This window comes from Ascidiella aspersa, chromosome 4, assembly GCF_963924565.1.
Source record: "Ascidiella aspersa chromosome 4, kaAscAspe10.2, whole genome shotgun sequence".
NCBI classification, from domain to species: Eukaryota; Metazoa; Chordata; class Ascidiacea; order Phlebobranchia; family Ascidiidae; genus Ascidiella; species Ascidiella aspersa.
In genome coordinates, this window is record NC_139450.1 from 15,960,789 (window position 1) to 15,986,239 (window position 25,451).

At 35.0% G+C, this 25,451-nt stretch overlaps 2 protein-coding genes across 2 annotated transcripts in view; both read right to left on the reverse strand.

The window, feature by feature from the left end:
- LOC146148187 (UDP-glucose:glycoprotein glucosyltransferase 1-like) overlaps positions 1-6,005 on the reverse strand; it is a 31,089-nt gene extending 25,084 nt beyond the window's left edge. Inside the window, exons 1-9 of the mRNA XM_083388346.1 lie at positions 4,385-6,005; positions 3,974-4,199; positions 3,633-3,786; positions 2,996-3,160; positions 2,293-2,358; positions 2,040-2,227; positions 1,526-1,611; positions 1,379-1,439; positions 1,102-1,190 (exon numbers count right to left, since the gene is read on the reverse strand). Coding sequence (XP_083244472.1) covers positions 1,102-1,190; positions 1,379-1,439; positions 1,526-1,611; positions 2,040-2,227; positions 2,293-2,358; positions 2,996-3,160; positions 3,633-3,786; positions 3,974-4,199; positions 4,385-4,521 — 1,172 coding nt within the window. The 5' untranslated portion in view covers positions 4,522-6,005. The remainder of the gene's footprint in view (positions 1-1,101; positions 1,191-1,378; positions 1,440-1,525; positions 1,612-2,039; positions 2,228-2,292; positions 2,359-2,995; positions 3,161-3,632; positions 3,787-3,973; positions 4,200-4,384) is intronic.
- Positions 6,006-9,805: 3,800 nt separating this feature from the next.
- On the reverse strand, positions 9,806-25,446 carry LOC146148188 (membrane metallo-endopeptidase-like 1). The gene is made up of 15 exons (XM_083388024.1): positions 25,274-25,446; positions 24,529-24,573; positions 23,586-23,747; positions 19,666-19,746; positions 19,396-19,601; positions 16,450-16,614; positions 16,034-16,287; positions 15,639-15,861; positions 14,721-15,004; positions 13,149-13,302; positions 11,086-11,244; positions 10,515-10,580; positions 10,271-10,372; positions 10,054-10,130; positions 9,806-9,908 (listed from the first exon to the last, which is right to left on the reverse strand). The coding sequence occupies exons 1-15, from the start codon at positions 25,440-25,442 to the stop codon at positions 9,806-9,808; spliced, it is 2,250 nt and encodes a 749-aa protein (XP_083244150.1). The 5' UTR covers positions 25,443-25,446.
- Positions 25,447-25,451: the final 5 nt, after the last annotated feature.

Genomic DNA, 25,451 nt, shown 5'->3' on the forward strand with positions numbered 1-25,451 from the left:
TATCGGATGCGCTCATCAGCACTAGGCAATTTGTTATTAGCTTGGTAAATATTTTATGCGCCGTAATAAACTTGCAACACATTTTGTAACACTATTACTCAAGAAATCAGTTTACGTCTGGTTTGTTGTATTTCACCAGGGAACCAAAATAAATTCCGCAATTATGCGATTGCAAAACTCAATATAGAACAATGTGTAATTTTATAGTCTAACACAGAGGTAGCCAACACGTTGGCCGTGATCGACCGGTCGATCGCCGCATTTTACCTGGTCGATCGCGTCCAATATGTGTTACGACATTACAGTAACTATCGCACACAAGCGCAACATTAAAATGACCAATTGTTGTTTGTACAAGCCTAAGAAAGCGTTCTTTGACGTAACAAATTAACCTTCATCGCTGACTTGGAATGCAATTAACGCTCAAAATGTTGTATAAGTGTTTTTGTGATTTTTACTGAACCAGTCGATCGCGAGTCCCTAAAAATATTTCAGTCGATCGCAATCAAACATAAGTTGGCTACACCTGGTCTCACAAAAGAATAACGAGTCCCGTTTGACTTGTCCAATTACCTACTTTTGTGTTGGTATGCAAACAAATACAAACCTAAATTTGAAACTACAGCCCAAATCGAAACAAAAAAATAACTCGGACAGCGTCTTTCACTACGTTACAATGACTAAGTAGGAATTTCCACAAAATGTTTGCTTATTTTGCGAATCTGTCGTAGTTAGTGGAAACATTAGTTTGACTACCAAGTATACAATTCACCGCTTTAAGTACCCTTAAACCAGCTACAATCATTTTTCATGGCACCTTTTCAACTTCTACCACTCACGAAAACAAGTTAAGGAAGTCGAGATTGACCGGGAGACGGTTTATGGAAAGGTAAGCGCTGCCGGGCCAAAGGCCATAGCGCATCTTCCACCGCTAGAGGTACATAAAAACATTACGATTTACACGCGTGCATAAAAATATGTATAACTATTATCTGCACCCATTTCATTGGCGGTCAAACGTATTTTACAACCGTCAGTAGTGATCCAGCTGTAATCAAATTATTTTTTTACAGAAAGGGTGCAGATAACAAGCTTGCTTACTTAAACATGTCAGAATCGGCAACATCAATTTGTAATCCGTTGAGCAGGAATAGTGAGTCACCAGCATCCAGTTCAAACCCCTGTAACCTCTGTAATGCCATATGTGTACTTATGAGCACATTTTCTTGGTTTTTGAGACTTACAACTTTACAACAAAAAGACAGTTGCCAATTGCTGCAATGTTGCAGAATTGTGTTGTGTAAATTTTATATTTGCAAGAGCATTTTTTTCAAAATTAACATGGAAAAGTTAGTAAACAAACAGTTAGAGTAGAAACCTGTTGGTTAATCTTAATTTCTCCCCGGATGTCATCAGAGACTTGCTGCTTGACAAGGGACCTGAACAACATATTACAACATGTCAAATTGTAAATTATGTTATAAACCCTTTTTTAGGCATTTACTATATATACACTATAAATTACCTGACTTTGATTGGAAAATTTAGACTGATATCTTTCAGCACTTTCATTTGCTCCTCAGGTGGAGATGAAAGAACTCTTGCAGCTGCCTAAACAACAAAATCGTGAAGCCAAAAATCATTACAGCTTTGCTCGGTTGCAATCGTATGGAACATTTTTTTTTGATAGAAATACAAAATAAGGCCAACAGAGAAAGGTTTATTACAGTGCCAAATGTACTAAAGAGTTACACATTTCTCAAATAATATATGCAAACACCACTTAAATCAATGGGATACCTTGAATAAACTTCAATGTGTCACTTTGCACATTGTTAAAGCATGTTGTTGACCTTATGATATGTAATTAACATAAGTGTGTAAGCAAAATCCTTGACGCAAAAAGAAAACCAACAGATTTAACAAAGTTTTAAAAAAACACAAAATATTTTTCCAAATTAAGGTTTTTTGAAAAACAAAGTTTTAGATGGGATAGGTGTTTGTAAACATATAAAAGTTAAAATATGAAGCACTTTAACCTGAAAACTAAGATCCTGAAGTTGCCAAACTTTCATCGGAGCCATTTCATTGGTTGATTCGGTAAGGTGATTGCGGAATTTAGTCAACTGTTCCGAAAGATTAGGATGAAGTTTGCGTAACTTGGGAAAATCGAAACCTTCAATTTCAATGTCATCTTCATTCTCACTGGTGGAATGTTCCGAGTCATCTGCCATTTAGTCTTGTTTTAATAACAGTATTTAAAAAAATTATAAAAAAATTTATATGTCAAACCTTTCACTTTACTATCATCCAGAGCTTTGTACTCTGTACTTTTTAGAGCAAGTTCAACACCATAACCTTTGATTAAAGTAGAAAACACAATAAAAACATGTTCAATATCGTTACATTATTTGATGTTAAATGAACTATAACAGTGTGTTGTAATTAGGAATAATTAATGTTGATATATATAACTTTATAATATCATCATGTTTATTCATTAGTTGTAATGAAAAGTATTGGACAAAAAAAACATTGAAATAAAAATGGTGATTTTTCCTATTCTTAACATACTAAAAACACAATAAAAAGGAAACATGGTCTACACTGGTATATTATGTGATGTTAACTCAACTATAACAGTGTTGCAATAAAGATTTATTAATATTAATAAAACTTTATAGCATCCTGATTTATCATGTTTAATCATTGATTGTAAAAAGTAATTGACAAAGTCAGACATTGAAAAAAAATATAGAAGGTGTACATTTTCTTATTGTTTGACAAAAACATAGTCTGTATAGGTACATTATTTGATGTTAAATCAACTATAACAGTGTGTTGCAATTAAGAACAATTGATGTGGAAATAACTTTATAATATCATCATGTTTAAGCAATAATTGTAATGAAAAGTAATTGACAAAAACAGACATTGCAAAACATATATAAGGTGTGCTTTTATATTTTTAACAATAACAAAATGTTTTTCTTGCCTGAGAGTCTAGCTTTCCGTTTGGGTCTTGCACGGATAAAATGCCTAAATACATATTTTGCAATTCCTTCATTTGCAAGACGTTTCATAAACTCATGAGCATCTTTAAATTGTGGATCCTCAATGTTACCATACAATACCACAGAACGATTCAGTGACTGTGAAACTACAACAATTTTGAAAAGTTTACTTCCAGTTATTGAAGTCATTTAAACACCTGTGTCACCATATATATATCAGAGGTTCTTAAACTTGTGTGTCATAAAGCCCTGGTGCATATTTTTTTTCTAAGGCCATCCAACAAGTGATTCATTTTTGTATCTAAACCTAATGGTGGTACTTAAATGCTCAAATTATTATTATCCCATGACATATTAATTCAAATTTAATGTTGCGAAAAAAAAATACAGCAATTATTCATGATTTTTATGAAACCCAAAAAAAATGATTTGGTATAAACATTTCAGTAATTTAATGAAAATGTTATCATTTGGTGTTGCAAGTCAAACAAACATTTCAATAAGGGTTGGAACTGGCAAGAAATGTTTGAGAACCACTTCCATAATTCAAAAAAAATGTTTATATAATTTTAGTCAATTCTACTCATACAAAAAATAAAATTTGTAAAAGTGTGGTACCAGGATAAACATGGTCTTGTTTGAAAACAGCTGGTGCATTGTTATTTTCCTTCAACGATTTCACTATCTGGTGAACCTGTTTAAAGTCACAAACCACTTTTCCATGTACATCAAAAAATAGGTCACATCCAGTGGGGTCCACTGATTTTGCTACCTAACAAAATATATTATGTCTCAAGCAACAACTTTGGTTAACTGAATGACATTTATCTTGTGTACATACAGCCTTAGTAACTAAGGACATTGCAGAAACAGTTTGATGCTTTACTTTATAAATCTAAATATACAATATTTTTAAATTATAAGTAGTTTTTTTTAAGTTGTTCTTTTTTAAAACATACTTGGTTAAACATCTCAATTCTTGGTGAGTAAGCTCTTAGGGAAAGAGACAATTTAAGAAGTTTTATTTTAAGTGAGTCATCTCCATCATTTAAGACCATTTTAGCAGCCTTTAGCGAGGCCTCATACATTGTCCGTGCAGATTGTACAGAGTTAACAAGTCCAAAGTTAACCACAGTATCAACATAGCTCCAAAACAAGCCCGCATTTTCGTCTGCTAAAAATTCACTAAAAAAATCAAAATTCAAGGTTTTGTAACACTACAAATTTAATATTTCATATAAATAACTTTACTTCACATAAGAATTATGCACTACATAACAATTCAGCATGTTAGGAACTTTAATAGGACTTAAACATATTCCATAAATAGTATAGCTGCACTTCAACATTTTTTAAATGTTGTCACTTACCTAGCTTCCAAAATAACTGGTGTGTTTGGCCACTTGCTCTGTAATCCAGCAATCACTGGTTTTGATATAGCAGAAACCTTGCTATCCAGAACAAGCACAGTGAGACATACCAAAAGTGTCTGCCATGACTTGCCCATTTGGAACAAAATATATTCGCTATGTCTCCTGGTAATGCAAAAGTTTGTATACTACAGTACAGTGGCAATTACTGGGTTGCAAAACATAAAGTACAGTGCAGTGGTAACATTAGTTTAAATAGATGGTAAAACTGATAAATTTTAGTTACCAACAATTTGTTTTTAATTTTACAACCCAATGAACACAAACATGTAAACAATTGTGATCTAGCCAATCTTACCACTTTACATGTAGTACACAGTGTTGTTCGTATAAACAGAATGAAGCAATGGTAACATGGTTGTTTTCTAATTCACCAAACTGCTATGCTTAGTCCAGTGGTTCCCTAACTGGGGTCATGGCCCGAAAAAAAATTCTGCTTGTTTTGTTTTACTAAAATAATTAATTGTTAACATATCTTACGTTTCTTGTTATAGCGAAAAATTTATAGTATATGACTATGACTTCTTATTCAGTAGCTGCATTTTTTGTTTATCCTGCTAGTAGACATATTCCATTCAAAACCGGAAAGAGGAATAAGTGATATTGTGTGTTGTTGTTCAATGTGTTTATAGAAAAATTGTCCAACTATATGGGCGAAAGCAATTTTGAGATTTTCATTTCAGTTGCTAAACCAGGGGTTCTTAAACTTTTTTTACCGCAGACCCCTAAAATTTTTTTTGGTCTTGCGTGGACCAGGGTAGGGAAAAAACTTCAAAAATGATGTCATAAATTGACGTCACAATACAAATAAACTTCAAAAACTGTGCTGATTTCGGTCCAAAAATGTGAAAGTGAAATGGAGTCTAAATACATTCAGTGCAAATCCGTTTTATTTTTAATTTAACTGTTTTATTGGAAAAATACACTGATATTTCAATTCGGCCTTTATGAACCCACTAAAACTAGTTCACAGGGTCCATGGACCCCAGTTTAAGAACCCCTATACTAGACTAATATATGTGATTTGGACGATTGGGTCAACGGCTGCCAAAAGTTAATGGCACACAATGAGCCACAAACTATTTTTCAACAAAAGTTTGACCACAAAGTTAGGGAACCACTAGGTTAGTCTGTACAAGACTTATAGTGTTTATTCTACTAGTTGTCTTCTGTTTTTTTTTTGCTGCTAAACAAAAAACACCTCTCAATTTTTGATTGGTAGCTTTAGTTCATAAATGTATTAAAAGAAAATATTCCTTTTATAAATGTAGGAAAGGAAAGTGAATTAAAATTAGATAAATTTAACAAAAAGGTATTAAGTGTATTTTTTTAATTAGACTCCATATGTTTGAAAAAATATTTCCTTTACAGCCCTTTTGTCCGCAGCGGTAAAGTTTTTCACCGCTCTTAGTCCACATATTTATTATGTTTTAGTAGGGTAAATAAAGCTTTAGGAACATTTATCGTACAAAAGACTTTCGTCAATTTTGCTGCGATAAACCACAAATATGAATGCAATATAAGGGGTTCAAAACGAGCCAAACACTATACAGTATACAGATTACAGAATCCAAATCGCTTTTTTGATGACTAATGGTTACATTTGCATGTGGCTTAAAAAGTGATAACTACTTCTTGTTTAAAAAACATGACACATCATTATTTTTATTTCATTTTCAGAAGCATTTAACAAAGTACCAGTTACTACTTTAACTCTGAGAAAACATCCTAATAATATTGGAAAACAGTGCAATGCATTTCTAATACGTCTAATGATCCATGTTCGCCCTGCAGTAAGATGAATAGTTATTATTTATATCGGACAGAAGGCAATAAAATAATACATGATCGATAGCAGGATGTTCCGGGTCTATACGTGCCAAACGATTTTGCAAAAGAGTTCTGCTTACACCTAGTCCTAGCCTCCTTCCAAATGCCACAAAATTTGCGCACCAAAAAAGTGTCTTGAAAATTTTTTGTTTGATTGCAATTTGAATGGAGCAAGTGACAGGCGTTTAAAAATTACCGCGATAGCTTATGAATATTAGTATCGGTTATCGGTGATAAAAACGCATGGCCTCAACTATCAACGAGTCATGTGTGGTGTTGGAAAGGTGTGATCAAGCGCTACACGATTTTTTTGGTTTCTTGGTGCGTAGATAATATTTTTTTTGAAAATTATTGCAAATATTAATATTGATTATTCTTTTTTCTGATTTTGTAAATATATACCATTCTTATCGTTGTTGTAAAAAATTTTTCCAAAAAATTTAAGAAAAATATGTATATTTTACCGTTAAAATTTATTCGGGAATTTTGTGTGTTCTTTTAAAGCTTACTTTTAGAACAATCGACACTGCTACTGATGGTAATTAACCTACTTGAGTTTTTAGATGTTTCTCAATGTTTCCAAAACGTTTCACCGTGTGGTTTGATTACAAAAGACTACATCACACCAACAGCTTAATTGTGATCGCTGTTGTATCAACGGCATGCCACTTCATCACTCTTTTTTGAGTACCGGTATAGTTTATAGGGAGCTTACCCGCCTAGGGAGACTGGACGAACTTAAAGATGATTTTCAAAAAAGATCCCATTTTCCTAAGGGGGTGATTCGCAAGATTATACGTTTGGCAACGCTCTGGGAGGAACGTGTTGGACCGTCGAAAAAAATTAAAACTTCAAAGAAAATTCCTTGGGCAACTGCATTTCCCAATCTCCTACAACTATCAAAGAAAAAAACGATCTTACCAACAGAGTGGTATGGTATAACATAAAAAAGGCCTCAAACTCTCACAGACAAGTTTACAAATCCCGCATATGCTAGCGCAAGCGTCGAGATTATTACCTACTCTTTCATTTAGGCGGTAAATTAAAATTTAAAGCAGATTTTTATAAAATGGTTTATTCCAATTTTACATTAACCGCAAGCGTTGCTTTTTAAGTACCTTCAATTGGATAGGATTAATATATACGGAGGCCACTTATCAAGGGGGGTCTTAATTGTGGAACTTTCTCGCAAAACTAACGTGCGTTGTAACCTTCCAATTTCAGTTGCATTACCTATGAACCTTCATGCTAATATGAAAATGTTTTCTTCATTAATTTTTAAAGAATATTCCTCCTTGTCTTAACATTCTCTTCATCCAAAGTGCCGATAGCCAGTGCCACATTTAGCATAATGAATTGACCTTAACTCGTCCAAACTGATATAAAAACGATCCACTGAATCATGATAGTTAAACATAATATTTGAGAATTTTTAGAGTTGAGGTAAAAAATTTAGGTCGTAACTTGACGTCCAATTTAACTTTGAAACTTGCTGTTCTTGGTGCAAAAAAACACCTTAAGCGTTTATACTTGTTAAACTTTCAAATTGGGGATCTTGTTAAACTTTTCAAGTTGGGGATCATCTAAGTCAGGGGTGACGAACACGTGGCCCGCGGGCCTCTTTGCGATGCGATATCATAAGCTGATAGCCGAATTAAATAACGCGTATATCAGCGGTTCTAAACCCGGGGCGCGCCCCCCTGGACAAGCAATTCTGGGGGGCGCGAGCTTTACTTAATTATTTAATTTTCTTCAGTGATTTTAATGATTTCGTTTAGGTTAGGCTTAACTATTTTTCATAACGCTTAACTATTTTCATATTGTCTCACTGATATTAATCATAAAATGCCGAATTGCTTTTCGTATGGGGCATAGATAAATTACAAAAGGGGGCGCGGCTAAAAAAAGGTTAAGAACCACTGGCGTATATCATACAGGAATCGTAGAAACTGTTCTGTAAATCCATACAGTAACCATCAATTCAGAATTCAACTGTTTATTCATTGTTTTTAAATAAAATATACTAATAATAATTAAATTTAACACCATGAGCCTGAAAGCGGTGTGGCCCGCTTACTCAGCGGTAACTGACAAAGTGGCCCGCGACAGCAAATAGGTTCGTCACCCCTGATCTAAGTGTTAAATACAATACAACCGCCATATTAGATTCTCGCGAAGCGACCAAAACTTTTTTTAATATTACTGGTAAGATTAAACAACAAAATAGAAAGACTAGCGAAAATCGAAATATCACCATCAAGAAGCGACAGGTTGGGTTAAAAGGCAAGCCCAATTATTTTTGTATAAGTTACCAGTTTTTCTAGAGTTTAAAGCACACATATCGATTTCAAAGAAACAAGCATAGAAAGCGTCGGTAATGCTGTTGCACTTAGAGCGATATGACTAGGCTCACCATGACGTCCCGGTTTTTAGGCTTTTTTCCGGTGTTTTAATTACCAAAATGTTAAGTTACCTGAGTGTTCAAGTTATATAAAAAACACTTACCTGAGGGTAGTCTTCACTGATCACTAGTATACAGATTGTATCCCGCCATTTTTTCTCTGGTAACATTGTTTTTTTGGTGGCGGCAAAACTAAAAATTACACTGGCATTTGTATTGACACTGTTACAAAATGTTTATGCTCCCCTCCAAAATCAAGATCATCGTCCTGCACCTGACCAGTTTTATAATTTTTAATGACAATATATTACATCACCTACTTGTGGCCAATTCGATTAACCATAGTTAATTTATAACTAATTTGGTCCTATCGTGGGAGGCTTATAAAGTTCACACGTACTTCCAAACTCTGCTTGGTTAAGATTTTATTTATTTTGTATAAACACACTTTTTCCTCAAAAGTTACGTTTATTATGTGAGTGTGAAGAGATTTCACCTAACTGACATTTTTGTTTTTGAAAATTTTTGTCTTATATATAAAATCCATTACAGGTCTCTATGGCTAGTATGAAATTTTATCTTATTGACAAGTCTGAATGGTAGTTGTATTTAAATTAAAGTACGGTAGTTAAAATATTTGAGTGTATTGTATCATTAACTAACCGAATTTATGTTTGCGGTTATGTTTAGGCCCTAAAGACTTTTTTGTTACAGCATTTTCTTTAATATGAGATCAACCTCGAGTGTTTATAACCATTTTGAATTTTGACGCCTATAAGCAGTATAGATGACGTCATTATAACGTCTTAGACACGACAATTTAGCTGGGTCTATTTTGAAACTTAATTCCTGGCACGTTTCCTGTGATAGATCAACAAAAAAAACTTTCCGTTGTTAGAACTTTGAGGTTTAGGCTTTTTTCACTTATAGATTTACTGGTCTAATAGTAATATTTAACGTTTATTGACGAAATCATCTGTTAAATATATTTACAGAAATTTTGATTACAATGCAAACATAGAATGCATGAAAAATATTAGGCACTTGAGAATAAACATATCGCACACGAATTATAATTGAACTCATCATTTGTTTCATTCGCCAAGATCTGGCGTAACCCTGCTTTTGTTTTACCAGACTCTGCACGTGTGATCCGGAGCCATTGCGTCCACACCTCTTCTACAATTGAAGGCATTTTCAAACTCCTCGAAGTTTTGGGAAGGAACAACCACCCTATGTTAAGACAAATTGGACATGCTGACAAACTATTAAGGTGTGTGATAGCTTAATCTTATGTAAAAGCCCATATTACTTTTGTGACTTTTGTTAAAATGAATTTAAAATTGGTATAGTTCATTTCTTTCTGGATGTGACCTACCTGTATTCACCGGGGCTGTGACTATCAGTTGTCAACAGGCGAACTGCATATTCCTCTGTATATTTACTGCACCACACCTTATAGAAAGTAACAATTTTTACAGTTCTGTAAGCAAGTTAATTTAGAAGACAAAGTGAATTGTTTCCCATCTAAATTAAATTATTGTTCAGTTAAAAATATTACAAAATATGAAGTCACTTTGTCGGGAACTGTTCACCTGAGCGTAACCAATGAACAAAAGCTGATCTTGTGTAAATTTGCTTAAGCCTGGCAGTCTCAAATCCCCTTTCGGGTTTACTTCTTGCCATTTCTTGTAGGCCTGTGGAAAATGTATTAGATTATTTATTCCCAAATGATTTGTTATGGTTTTACCGACACTTTGACTTAACATTCGACGTTAAGCTATGTTTTAAGTTAAGGTTTTAGTTTTGGTGATATATGTCATCTCAAAATAAACTTACTAAATAGGTTTGACGCAAACCACCATTGTCGGCAATGTTTTCCCCAAGTGTCAGTTCCCCATTAATCTGAAAATATAATTATTGGAAATTGTTACATGCTATTTATTAAAGGTTAGTATTCCTTAGCTTTGAATTCACGATATAATTTTGTTAATAAGGTGTGGTAAGGGAGCACAGGGCCACTGTCGCTTCCAGTTTTTGGCCTAATGCCTAGGTGCTTTACTGCGCGTTGTTCGTGTCGTTTACTTTTTTATAATCAAAAAATACATTCAAAATGTCACAGTCATCCTTTAATTATATATCAAACATCGTGTAAGCTGCTTTAAAAAAATACTTAGTTAACCCTTGCATGTGGGCACAGTTGTTATTCAAGGTTTTATAAATTTCTAGAGACCACAATTCCGTATCAACTAGTTTTACCAATAAACTGTAATAAAAGCTAGCTCTGATTTGGAAAATGTGTGGATCAACCCAAATTTACAGTTTTGCCAACTGTTATCAGAAGTGGGCAAATTCTTTTGGAGTATGGGTTGTAATAAACTGACAAATTTGTGGCCTCTTTATTTCTCACATGTTGATCACGTGCTTCTTCCCACGATATGGCCGAGTATTGGTCGACCATACACTGCGACTTGTTCTTAAAGTTCTCTTTGGAAAAATCGGTCCACCAGTCGTTAAGATTTCCGGATCCGTCAAACTGTGCCCCGGAATCGTCAAAGCCGTGTGTGATCTAAAAACATTGTGGAACCGGAACGTGCTTAAACGCAGTTTAAAAAAATACTATTTTGCTTATACGGACAAAGTTTGCAATATTTAAATCGGAACAATTAACTGTCCGATTTAACCTAAATCGGTCAACATTTCGTTGCGAATTATAGGTTAAATAGGACACTATTTAAATCGGAAACTATATTTGTCTATTTAAATTTATTTGGAAAGACTTACATTCCGTTGTAAGTTTAACGCAAATGGTTTATAGGGCGTATCAAAGTTAGTAAATTTCCTGTTATGATGTTTGAGCTATATTAAAACTGTTTTGTGTATAGGAACATGTTTGTTGCTGGGGTGTCACTATAAGTTTTTTTCTACTTTCCGTTTTTTTTTCTACTTTTCCGCAAGAAATAAAATTGGTATGTCTTACCGATGAGGAGACACCTAAATTCTGAGAAATGATACGAACACTATTATCACAATGTTAGGGCCATTAGATCGAAGAATACGCATTTGTTCTAGCTTAAAAATGGCAGATTACTGAAGTTTTGAGTAATAACGTCAATCATCAATTGAAAAAGGAGCCCACGCCTGAACACAAACCAATTTTATTTGAACTCAAAGCAGAAATTAAATTTGACTAATTTTGATACGCCCTATAAACCACTATTTCTTTGTAATTTAGTTTAGGGCAGGGTTTCTCAACCGTGGCCCTCGGCCTGGGGGGCCACGGAGCGCTGATTGGGGGGTCACGGGCATAACCCTCTAGCTAGGTCGTAGTGTTGCAAAACTAACCTACCCAATTGTAATATTTTTCAAAATTTGCCAGTTTAATTCGAATCCAAATTGTAATCGAATCCGCTTCTGCCGTTTATATCGGGTAAGTGGAACCGATCAAATTTGTTCGTTTTATTGCGGAAAGTATATCCTATAGTCGTACACACGCGAGTTGCAAGATTAACACCGCCTATCGCTGTGGCGAAACAATTATATCGTGCCGCTTCGTGTAGCTTAATAACGTGGCGTTAGTGTTTTTGCGGGCGACCAATAACTTTCTGATAACGGTCGCAGGTGCAGAGATTTCTCAGTTTTTTAAGATTTGTACCCACTTCTCAGCAAGAAGGCTGTCGTAATGTGCGTTTAATTCGCAACTTTGCGAAGCTAGACTTTATGATCTGGCGTGCAGTAAAACGAAATCCAGAAATCGTCTTTACGTATGTAATGACATTCGCTTGTCTTAATATAAAACAAAGCCGAATAAAGAAAATTGGAGAAATAGAAGAAAAAGCTTTGCAATAGTAAGTGCTTTTATTCGTTTAATAGCTATATTTATTGTTATCGAGGATTAGTACAGTAAGTGAAAACACATTAAATACAAGGCTAGTTTTTTAAAGCAAGGGGGCCACGAGGGTTTAGCGCTTTTCAAAGGGGGCCACGGAGCATAAAAGGTTGAGAACCACTAGTTAAGGGGGACATATAAACTTTTCGATTTAATTGTTTTCTGATTTAACCTCACTCAGACAACATTACATTCCGATTTAGATGTTGTATGATTAATCCTAAATTGGAAATTAATTTTGTCCAATTTAACTATTTTCCTATTTAACTTATATCGACCAAAATTACACTATGATTTAAGCTAAATCGGACAAAAAAGATGTTCGTTTAAGTGAATTAGTTTTTTTCCGAACGGCGACTCATAAACGTAAACATTAAAACTTGAGGACAATATTGCAAAAAATTGCGTTCTTGTTAGAATTGCCATCCAAAGGAAAATGAAAAAAAAATCTCGTTTGTATCTGGATTGCTGTCTTGATTTTGCAGACTGATATATTTTTGAAGTGGCAGCATCTTATCAACGATTTGTTTGCAATTATATTCACTCCAACGGGTCACATAAATACACTCGATTTGACACCTTACCTCGTGACCAATAACCATTCCTATTCCACCGTAGTTCATAGAGGTCGGCTGCCCGGCATCGTAGAAAGGGGGTTGCAATATTCCTGCCGGAAATACGATCTGGTTTCGCGACGGCGAGTAAAATGCATTCACAATCGCTGGGCCAGTTATCCACCTGCGATATTACACCTTATGTTAAATGAACAAATGTCTTAACAATTGTCTTGAATATTTATGATTTGAAATGTATTTTGCGTTCATTCAGAATCTATCTTTAGTTTTTCTATAGCACATCACATTTTCAAGATGTTGTAAATTTAAGTTTCCAGAAAAACGCACTTAAAACAATACACAGCTAAAATAGATGGACTTGTCTAAAATATTACTGTTTTGTACAAATGGCGCGAGTCATCACGATACAGCATCTATAACAGGTGTCGTCAAATATTCCCTTATTCTAAAAACTTTGGTGACGGGATTCCATTGACTAATGTCGATGTTAAATGGTCTACCCTGTTTGTCACAAACAGCACCAAGGTTTTTTTAAAAAAAGTTTAAGTAGGAATGCAGAAATTTTGAATGATATGCACTAACCCATCTAGGTGAAACAACATCAAATTCTATAACGCGGTTACATTTGGTAAAAATTTAGACCACAACCATTAAATGCCTGCAAAGCAAGTAATTCCAACATTTTGAAATGTGCCTTTGGCACTCTTTAAATATGTTGTCCATCAAGATTCCTTGTTGTTGTTTTTTTTAAAACCTGAGAATACTGTAATATTTTCGAAGTCAGTCACTTAGGATTTCTCATATGGTCTCGTCTGATATAATGATCTTGGTAGTACAGTTGTTCTACAAGTACCAGAAGCAGCATTGTTTTGTTAATCCGACTTGCATATCCATAATATTATGGCTGTAGCAAAAGGGTCCGCACCTACTGTTCAGTAGGTACAAGTTTTGTTTTCGCAATCTCTTATTACTGTATCAATCTAAAGAATTTTTTTTATTTAAATCTTATTGTACGTCTGAATTTTTTGGAAAAGAGACATATCTCCAATAAGGTTGTTTACACTTTTCTGGGAAACAGAATTAGTTTTAAACATTTGTTTGATCCTTACGCAAACTCGCCAGATTAACTGGGTTAAACTTTCTTCACGAAAATTTTGAAACTTACCAGAGACAATTCAAGACTTTCATAATGCGGAAGCCGGACATAGGTACTTCATGCGGTACAGCCATTCTTACTCAGCTGTAAAGTAGCCTACATTCTAATTTAGGATAATAAAAAAATATACCACTTTTTTAACAGATTCATCAAAAAAACATCTTCCTTATAATATATATGCTGTTCTTATCAAATGTGACTTTTGACATAGATTAAATGCTGCTTGAATTACTTTACTATTATATCGCAATATCTTTATTACATCGCCATTAGGCAAGTATTAAAAAAATGTGAGTATCTTAAAAACCTGATATGCTAGAAAAAAATCAGACAGTTTTAAAATTGACGCTAAAAATCATTTAAGAAAGAATCGTTCCCATCTCCGTTTAATATTAGCTGTTGACCTGTGTAAGTCACGCACTTACTCATCAAAATCGACTTCTTTAGTTATCTTGGTTAAACTCTTGTCTTCATTAAATTCGATCAAGTTTTGTACTGTTTCCAGATATACCCCCGACACAACGGCCGCTTTGTAATCTTCGTCCATTTGTTTATCGTTGGGATCTACGATGTAGTCTGGGTAAGCAATGATTGGTCGTATTTGATCTGCTTTAGTAGCAGCCGCTGCTTTCGTTGTGTCATCCATCCAGTCATTGCCGGGCAGCAGCTCTTTAAAAACCGTTCTGATGTCCTCCACCATTTGAACTGTCTGCAAAAAAATTAATGTTTCTTTGTCTAAATTGGGCAACGTTATATCTCTACGAGCCAATTTTTAAGGTTTAATTCGGCGAAAAAGCATTCTCCCAACATATTGAAGTTTAAAAAGTGAAGACTTAAGAGCCAATTATTTTGTTTTGCTAGGTGACTTTTAGCAGCAGGCGTACAACAAAAGATAAAATTTACACTTTTGTATTACAAAACAGTTTTTATCACAAAACTAATGCTAATCCTGAGTCGACGGTATGATTTATTTTCAAGGACAAACGAAGCCACAAAAATTACCCATATATGACTTAAGCAAGTTGTTGATATAACTTTAATCGCTTTTTAATATGCTCAATTTAGTTGAAAATAGCAATGACCACATTTAGGTAGAAATAAAAATCGTGGTTACACACTTTCCAGTTGAGTATTGGACTTTGCTATAAAAAGCACAATAAAAAATATTTTAATGTATTACCGAAACACATAAAGGCATAAAAATCAATGCAGTGTGTATTCTTTAGCATTTACGTATCAAAACATTTCCAAAGAACGACAACCGAAGTATAAAGTACGCTAATGATTTGAATTCATCACAAATGAAGTTCTTACCATTGCGTCATCTAATTAAAAACACTTACGGCCACTTTGTTAGCCTCTGGAAAGGCGTCGGTTACGAAAAGTGAGCCCACAGGCATTGGAAAGTAACTGTTGGTGGTGTCGGAGCAGGTCTTCCACCTTGCCTCTTCACTTGTCGTTCCGGACACCGCCTGTCGGTAGGTGGCGTACGTGGCCCTCAAACCTGAGCTCATGTAGCTTATGCGATCTTTCATGATGCGCCATACCAGATAATTTTGTACAAGCCTGAAAAGAAGATCTGCACTGAAGCCAACCACTGGCGTGTTATAAACATAAAAACGCAATCTCTAAATACACCAATGGCCACAATAATTGCATTACCTACTACAATGTCCAACAAATGGTACAACAATCTACAAGAGCTTTCTGTACTAACCAATTACAAAATGTAACTTACTCCCATCGATTGTTAATTATAGCAGTCACATTTTTGAGATATTTTGGAGCGTAAGTTACTACGTTTGTATCTGTTGTAAACTCTGCCCCGGGAATTTTGCTGAACATTGTTTGGACGTAATCAATCCATTGAATTGTGTCGGTAACATTTGTGCCCATTTCTGCGATGGTGAACTTCTTATAAATGGCCAAGCTGTCCCGACGTTCGCTAGCAGGTGCCATAGACCCGGCTAATTCAGTTTCGAACTCGATGATCTGAATACAAGTACAGTTATACGAACTATGAAAAAAGTTTAAAAGTTTTACTACAACTAATTAAGTTAATTCTAAATTCGCCCGATTTATATAACTATAAAGTCGTAGTATGTATAGTTTTTGAATATTAACGTACAAAGAACGTCACTTCGATTAGCATACCTGATCAACTGTTTGAACAATATTAGTTACATCAGAGTATCCCTTGGCCTTGCCAATTTCCGTCATAAAATCAATCATAAATGTTCTATATCCTTGCTTTGATTTATTGTAGCTGTCTTTCAGATAATAGTCCAAGTTTGGCATGCCAAGGCTGGGTTGATCAATCTACAATTCATATAAAGATTTTGTCATAAACAGATGCAGTAGGTTTACCTAACGCAAACACAAATGAATAAAAAAATGCAATTTATTTCTAATTTAACGCGGATCCAGGATTTTTGTTTGGAAGGGGCGATGAAAATAATTTTCAAATGACACAAATTAATGCCATAGTGTAACACATCGAATTTTTGCAATTATTAGGTTTAAATTGACGAACTTTTTATTTAAAGGAGACGTGGCGTAATAATTTGTTTTGAGCTAATTTAATTATCGCAAACAAGTTGTAAACCTTTTGCCCTGAATGTTTCCACAAAAACACATCGTATAACTTTTTTTTTAAGTGCAAAAAATCTTGTAATGCGTTTATGTTAATAAGCTGGAGAAATGTTAATGACGATACAACACCCATATTATACCCCCTCCGGTAATCTACCCCTGTAAACCTTTTTATAAGCGAAACAGTCGAAATGCCATAAGAACGGGCCTCTATACAACCCTCTTATCGGTTAGCCTTGTAACTGAAAGGTTTGTTGGGCCACCATTCCGCTATGTTTTTTTTTAGATTATGTATACAACCGTTATCAACCACCATGCACTTTCCAATAGGATGTAAAAGGTTTGTTTAAGTTGGGCATGTAAGACCATTAGTAAACTCATTTGGGAACAGAGTCAACCTTTTACTAACATCACGATCTGTCAATCAGTTGCGTGACTAACAAAACCACTGAAAATGGCGTTTGTGGTCGCTCAGTTAGTTTGAACTCCTGCCGAACGTCATGCCCTTTCTGCTGGAAATGCGTATCCGAGGAACAAAAAGCAAGTCTGTGCACGTCATTACTGCAACAAACGTTTGGTGGGAAATGGTATTGATCATCATTCTTGCATCATAAAATGCTCCGTCTACAAAACGTTAGGTTTGTGTTTGCCTAAAAACAAACTTCTTTGTGGGCTCCTTGCTACACCGGATAAGATTTGTTAAACAGAGGTTGTTTTCTTCCATACAATGCAATCGCCTCCCCCACCAAACTCCCTATCTTACACAGCATCACCAAATTGTGAGTCCCGTATTCATATATAAACAGACAAGTTCGGCACCGTATATTTCTACGCAGGTTGTCTTTAACTTTTTATCGATTGATTGGCTGTATACTTTTTGTGTAATAAATAGGGCGATTGTTTTTTGACTTGTCAAAAAAAAGTCAAATTTTTGTCAAAATTTACACGTTAGGTTAAAATTTGTCACAATTATTTCAAGTCAGAATCGACCAAAAATTCACATCAAACAATTACAAAATTAAAAAAATAACTATAGTCAGCTTTTCAAAAAATCGTTCAGTTTTTTTTTAAATTCGTTGTTTAATTATTTCAAAAAAAATTAGTTTTGATTTATATTCAACGGCATGTTAACTGTATTATATCTTCATTAGAGCAGAATACGGTATATGCGAGCAGAATTACACACCGAGGCCTCTCTGATTTGGACAAATGTATTGAACAGTATTTGCTGTGTTTGTCGCTTGCGATTTGCAATTATCCCATTTCGTATTTCGATAACTTGGTCTTCGTTGGTTTCTGCAATCATTTTTACGTTGTATTTTGACTGTTTACCACCACAATTTTTAAATTCAGTATTTTTTAGATGTTTGTCTTTTTGAAATGACAAAAAATATCAACTAAGCATTTTCATGAGTTTCGCATTAACCCGAAAAAATAACTGATGATCGTGTTCGATTTGTAGTCAGTAAAACATCAAAAACGTGCGGTTGACGATGCCAAAACACTAATATAGTACCCCAGACAACAATATGTTGTTTAAACCAATGTTTTTCTAACAGGTCAAAATTTTGTTAAAACAAATTATTTTTATGTCAAAATTCGTCAAAATTTTAATTTTTCAGGTCAAAAATTTGGCAACAGATGTTCCTAGGATATGGCATTTTAGCAACAAATATATTTTTCCAGCACCATTGCGAGAAAAACAATCCCGCTTCGGGCGTCATGACCTTTGTTGTTTAACCAACAGCCCACTGTCAATTTGGTTCACGCCAGGCGACTGGTGACCTTTTATTACCACATCACGGAATTTTTTGCCCGGCCAACATTGGAACCTATAGACATTTGCTTCGAGATGTACATTTACTTTCAATTTGTTGCCACCGGGTTAGTTTTTTGACGTAAAAACGCCACGCCTTTCAAACAAACTAAATAAACTTACTTGGATATACTATGAAAAGTATTTACGCCTAGCTTAATTTACTTGATCTCCCTAAGGCAATACTATGTCGCTCCATACAACACGCAAAACTAATCCTTAGTGGCAACTGAATACTTATAATTTAGCCAACTGTTCAGATATAAGTATTTCTTGCTTTTTGGGGTCATTTTATTATACAAGCCTTATAAAACCACAACATAGCGCTGTAAATTTCAAATATTGGCGAAAGAAATGAACCTTAAATTGATGGTTTGGAATCCTATGTGTGTTTTTGTTGTCAAAACGTTAAACATAATTAAACATCAAAAACACCTTTGAATAAAGCTAATTTAACCTGGCATGACATTACAAATATTTCGGAATTGTTTGTAGACAAGTAGACGAAATAGGCCTGGTTAAACCTAAGTTAATTAACAAATTTTTTCAAAAATACATTTGCCAGAAGAGCTCTACAAACCTGATATTATGCCTGGTAGCAATAGCTTATATACTAAGTTAATTAACTATAGGTATTGAATAATAAAATTCCGCAATAAAAACATTTGTATCAAGTTACATAATAAGCTTACCTGCAGTATGTTAGCCGTCGAAATCATATCGTCAGCGCTTACCCATGACGATATAATAGCGTATGTGCTAAATTTTGAACGGAAGTTGGCAAGGGTAGTTTCAAATTGAAAAGTTGCAGCATCGAAAGCATCCCCGACGACTGGCCAACCTCCAGCGTTAGCAATAATGTCTACGGCCGGATCTGCCCCACTACTGTCGATTTTTCCTGGTGGAAATTATTTTGTAAATTTTATAACGAAAGTGGGGGAGTTTATGTAATATGGTCTTACCAGTATCAAGGCAAAGGTTGTAAAATGATTTTGCTTTCACTATTGATTCTCTTTCGCCATCCTTTTCTGTTTCTAACACACCTGCACATAAAGGTTGACATACAACAACGTATTTTTTTTTCGGACTCCAGCCAAGACCAAAATAAGAACAATTTCAACGTCGGAATAAAACACACTTCGGAATAAGACCAAAAGAGCAATAATACCTAATAGTCGTAACACAAACAAATCGGATTAATACCTAAACCCCTCGGAATTGCACCTATGGCCGAAATCAGGCCTCTCCAACATTTTAACTAAACCCAAACCTCACCCCTAAGTACATCATTAACTTTCCTAACAATTTCAACCCCAACCAATTTTTTAACCCACCCATTAACCACCAATAACCCCAAACAGCCCAAACAATCCGATGCCAAAACAACGGCGCCATTCAAACTAGGTCGCCCGAACGTTTACATCATAATGGCCGATGCTGCAGGCTCATGGTCCCTGATCGTCCCATACCCTCTATCTACAGTTTTAGGGGTTATTTTGGCCTTTTAGACCTCATTCCGATGAATTTAGGACTTATTCTGACAGGTTTATGTCTTATTCAGACGATTAAGTTTTTATTCTGTCGTGGATATTATTGCGTACGGCTTTATTATGTCCTTAGTTTTAATACTATAGTTTTATACATTTTTCTGCTGTTGGTATTTTTTAATTTGGTATGATTTTTATTATAACCATCAACGTTTTAATTACACATTCAGTGAATCTTTTTCTGGGCAATAGATGGAAGCCAGACGACAAGGCGAAAAGCGAACTTTAAAAACATTAAGCAGTTCTATTTCTTAAAGTTTAAAATTGAAGAGGTGTTACTTCAGTACAAATGCTACGTCATAAGGGAGCTATCGATAAGTGCAAATCAAGAAGTTTCTTTGTGCTTTTACGTAGTTAAAACAGGCAAAAAGTACAGTTTGTTCGGAGGGGGTGGATCCGCCCCAGTGTACAAACTGTGTTTTCTTTTTGTGCTGAAAGCCACAACGTTTGCTTTTTGATTTACCTAATCGTTATTTTTATTTTTTTTAAATCTAATATGTAAACACGCTAGGCTTCAAGTATGCTCTATATTTCTAATATTGGTTAAACATTTACACATTATTATTATCAAATGGGTCTATCTAAAGAAAATAATCCAACATTGTGTTGCTAGGCTCAATCAATACGTTACGTATTATAGCAATGGATTTCTTAGATGTAACAAAAAGCAATTTCCCATGCATATAGTAAAACTATTTTTTTTCGTTTGAAAAAGATTAGGGGAAGTACGGGACCCATGGAACATGGGGACCAATGGAACACTGGCATATTGCGCCCCCTGTTGGCAGAACGAAATAAATTTTTGGTTTGAGGGAATAATTTTGTGTACAGAACTTTGTCTAAAATGTTCTACAGCGTGCTTTTGGAAATGGTTGATTTATTCCATTTTTTTCACTTTTCCAGGTGAAAAATGTACTTTTTAGCTTGATCTTCGTAAGGTGTTTTGATAGTCTTTAGGCAATTGTAAAGCAGTGAATATTTTTCTGTGGAGAGAGGGGACATTTAGGTACATGTTGAAAGTTAGTATGATTAATTTGGTTCAGAGTACTGGCTAGCCATGAGTGTTTTTATTAATAATGGCGATTAGAAGTCTGTTCCATTGGTTTCTCCATCATTTTGTGATCGTATCCTTAGATTTTAAGGATAGTAGTATGCCAACTTTTAAGACAAGAACATCTAATAAGGGGTTGTTCACTAAGGACCAGGGCTACGGAGTCGGACTCGGCACTCGAAGGAGTCGGACTCGGGACTCGAGTAAGACCACGTAAAACTACCAGAGTCCCGAGTCCGACGTGCACATGCGCAGTACCAAAAACCGATATTGTCGTCAATTGCAGTTTGTTATAGCGGTATAAGATATGATGGATGTTTTCAAATAATTTATTGTGACTGGATGACTTATATGACATCCCTATGAGTGGATTGCTAAATACCCACCGTATTTAGTTACATAAATTGGCGGAATACAGACTGTAGAGTCAGAGTCGGACTCGACGAAATCGTACATTTGATTATTATTATATTTGCAGATATGTTCTCCTAAAAAAGAAAAACAATTTGATATAATTAACCCCGGCATATTTTATTAGAAATAATAAAAAAAAGTCATTTTAGCATTTTGTGCTTGTTTCCATGTGTTTTAATTTATCTCGTAAAATAATTTTTCTTGTGTCACTATTTCTACACCATTAACTGAGTAGTTATGCACTTCAGGAATACTCAGCGCAGTGTTTTTAGATGCAGTCATGCTCTGTTTCATAAGTCCCATGGGGTGTTCCATAGGTCCTGTGGGGTGGGACCGATGGAACAAAAAGTTACGTTTTTTATATTTAAAACAAAACTTAGAAGGATATGTCGAAATTTCAATTATTTTTTCCATGATAGGTACCCATGGCTGTAAGCTTTCCGAAGAAAATAACCGCGAGTGTTTTTGAGTTGTATTTCGAAAGAGATTACCGAAAAAACAAATCCGTTCCATGGGTCCCGCACTACCCCTAATGTTGTTTCCGCGATATATCTTGTGAAACTAAGACTGGGGTTCTTAAACTTTACTTTCTCACTTAACTATTTTGAAACAAACTGTACGCGATTGAATATCCGCAAACCAAAAAATATTTTGTAAATATTTTAGTCACGACTTCATACACTAGATGTGTTCGTTAAGTTTAGCATTGCTTCACAATAAATAACATCTGAAAATTCGGAACACTATATACGGATCTGTTCATAAGTTTAAGGGTGAAAATAACGGCCCAAATAGAACAATAAAGCATGTCGCTTTTTACATCTGAAAATTGTTATGGAAATTTGCACGCGAGTCATGTTCAAACTGAAAGAATATTAGAAACCTTTCTCCCAACAGTGAGTACCTAAATATAAACAACTTCCACATATTTATTTGACATACGAAATAACGACAATGTTTTAAAAGACTTTCACAGACAAAAGTGGCTACTGCAGTGGATTGTTGTCGAAAATCTTTAAAGCGTTAATACGATAAATATATTTGGTTACCCAACAATTTCTCTTGCACACTGGCGGAACACGTAGCCCACTTAAAGATCCCCTTAACGAGTCTAACTTGAGATGGCTCAGATAAAAAATGGTAAAAAACTGGTTTCCTACAAAGTTCGCGATATCTTGTTTCACCGTGGCTACACCAAACACCAGCAAAGGGTGTCGCCCGAGACACTTGTTTGTTAAAGCTGCAAATTAAATATAGGTCGAGAATGAATAACTCCAGGCACACATAAAACGATTATCATTGAACAACGGACCGTAGCGATTCCATAAGCGTCACAACGCACATTTAGCAGCATTTGTTTGCTTCAATGCAATCACTTGTTTGCCCATTTACGCGGCAACCAACAGTCCTATTTGGTTTAATCACAAGGCGACCTCATGAGGGTTATCTACTGTAATGCTACGTCACAGCTATAATTTGCTGGTTAAACTTTTACCACTCTCGCAAACATTGCGCGGACTGTTTGCAACACTGTACGGACTGCATGTGTATCTTCACAACATAAAATTTTCACCCCTTCTGCTGTACATTGCATTTTCCTATGTTAAGCGGATCCGTTGTATTAATGACACAAATTTAAAAAAACAGGTAAGCAATGCCAAGCGCTTGTGTAAGACGTTATACTTAGTTGTTAATTTATGTTTTTGCCTTATGTTTGGACATCGATGAAGATTATGCACTCTATCTGGCATATATAAGGCATAGTTTATAGATAAGCAGACACGACCGCATTTTTATAAAATAGATAAACATTCCACCTGGAACGGTTGATGAGATCATACGATATACGACCATGCAAACATACACTTACGTTTTAGAATGGCGGAAACATCATCACGGAGTCCGTTAAAAGTGGAAACCGATGACTGATCGGATGCGATGATGTGATTTTGAATCCAGTTACCGCATGCGTATTGGTAGAAGTCTTCGCACGGATCGGCTGTCTGATTCATGGCGTTCAAAATGCGAGAGGCTGCACGCAATTATCAATATTTGACCTTGGTTTTGTCGGGTGCATCGACCGGGTCTACGTTGACAACAAGCATCGAAAACGATTCTATGCTTTTAAGTCTGTTTTTCCTAATGTTTTTCGGGTAATAAATGTCGTAATGGTGATAATTTATACACAATAATTAAACTTTAAATATTACGTTGAAAAGATATTAGAAAACAGTCAATCCAATTCAATAGTTAATAGCACTCGTTTTGTTTTGAAACCGTTGCTTTGTCAATTTGGGTTAGACTTACAACGTACTCTTCAGGCATGTGTTAACGAGACGCGAAAAAGGCGTTGTGGTAAAACCCGAGGCTTTTTTATACAGTGTCTGTTATCAAAAACAATTAGTGATTTTATGTTACATGTGACTTTGTTTTGAAACAGAAATGATAGTTTAGGTAGAAATCACAAAAAGCATCTTTTCTAGGTAGTACTCACCGCTGGCTTATCTATCTGTGCTTATCTATCTGTACAACAATTACACTTTAAGGCAGAAAACTACCTCTGCTTTACGTGAGCATTAACTTTATGCGGGCGATTTAGGATACAATTAAAATCGATCAATAAGGTCCCAATTTAAAATTTAGGCACACAATGGTAGCAATCAATAAAGAATGCTGGGGAGCAGATGAAGAAAATGCCTTAGGGCGATATTCTGACAGAAGTTGGGGCAATTGCCTATTTCAAACGTTCGATGTTAGACTTTTTAGTAACAAAAACGTTTGAATTCTAACTCAGGCAAGTAGGGAGTTGAAACCTGCTGTGATGCAATCTTCCGTTTCGCAGATTTCCGGATCGGTGGCTGAAATAACAAAAGTGACATACACCAAATAAAATCATTAAAAAATTCGCTATTTGTTATTCAATGCTGTTTCAACGTGCAATGTTTACAGTATTGCTAAACGGTTTAAATTGATTTAAATAAAGTAAACTTCAGTGTGCCAAATTTGTGTGCAAGGTAAGTTTAATTCATTTACATTCGTGGTCACGTAGTCGAACAACTCAAAAAAGATGGACAACCAAGATCAATTTATTCAGCTTGTACTACCAATAATAACACCGAGCATACATTCGACGTTGATCGATAAACTGCATTAACATACATGATGCACAAAAGAAACACAGAACTTTGCAAACAAAGGTACCTGATAATCTTGTTTTATATAACGTCTAATTTTCTTTTGCGTAGTAATTTCAAGGTCTGAAATAGTCTTTTGAAACTAACAAATACATTATCGGCCTTACATTTCGGTATTAATTAGGAAAATGGCATCTATGTTCGGTTTTTATTCAATTAGTCCAATCGTGTAACCTATAAATTTAACGTAGTAACACATGGAGCACCATTTCTGAGAAAGTAATTAAAAACATCATTTCGTGAAACGGTACTACTGACAAAACATCCAGGCATTTAAGTTTGATATAATTTGTTTAACTATAAACGACGATATTTATAACGATACGAAATATGTATAGTAAGTAGACAGTACAATTTTAATTACTATTATCTGTCATAATATAATTATTGGCCAATGACTTACGTGCTGCCTCCGTAACGGAATTCAAACTGAGTCCGTACAACACTGCAAGGACTATTGTGGCAATCGTCATTATTACGGCCACAGCAGCCCAAACTTTATACTTTTTGGTCGATTCTTTCTGTTCCGTCATTTTTGTTCT

Coding starts and splice junctions, on each gene's coding strand:
- LOC146148188 (XM_083388024.1), bottom strand. CDS start 25,442: ATGACGGAACAGAAAGAATCGACCAAAAAGTATAAAGTTTGGGCTGCT. Junction 19,602..19,665: donor CAACCTTTGCCTTGATACTG/GTAAGACCATAT, acceptor AATTTCCACCAG/GAAAAATCGACAGTAGTGGG. Junction 15,862..16,033: donor ATAATTAACAATCGATGGGA/GTAAGTTACATT, acceptor TCTTCTTTTCAG/GCTTGTACAAAATTATCTGG.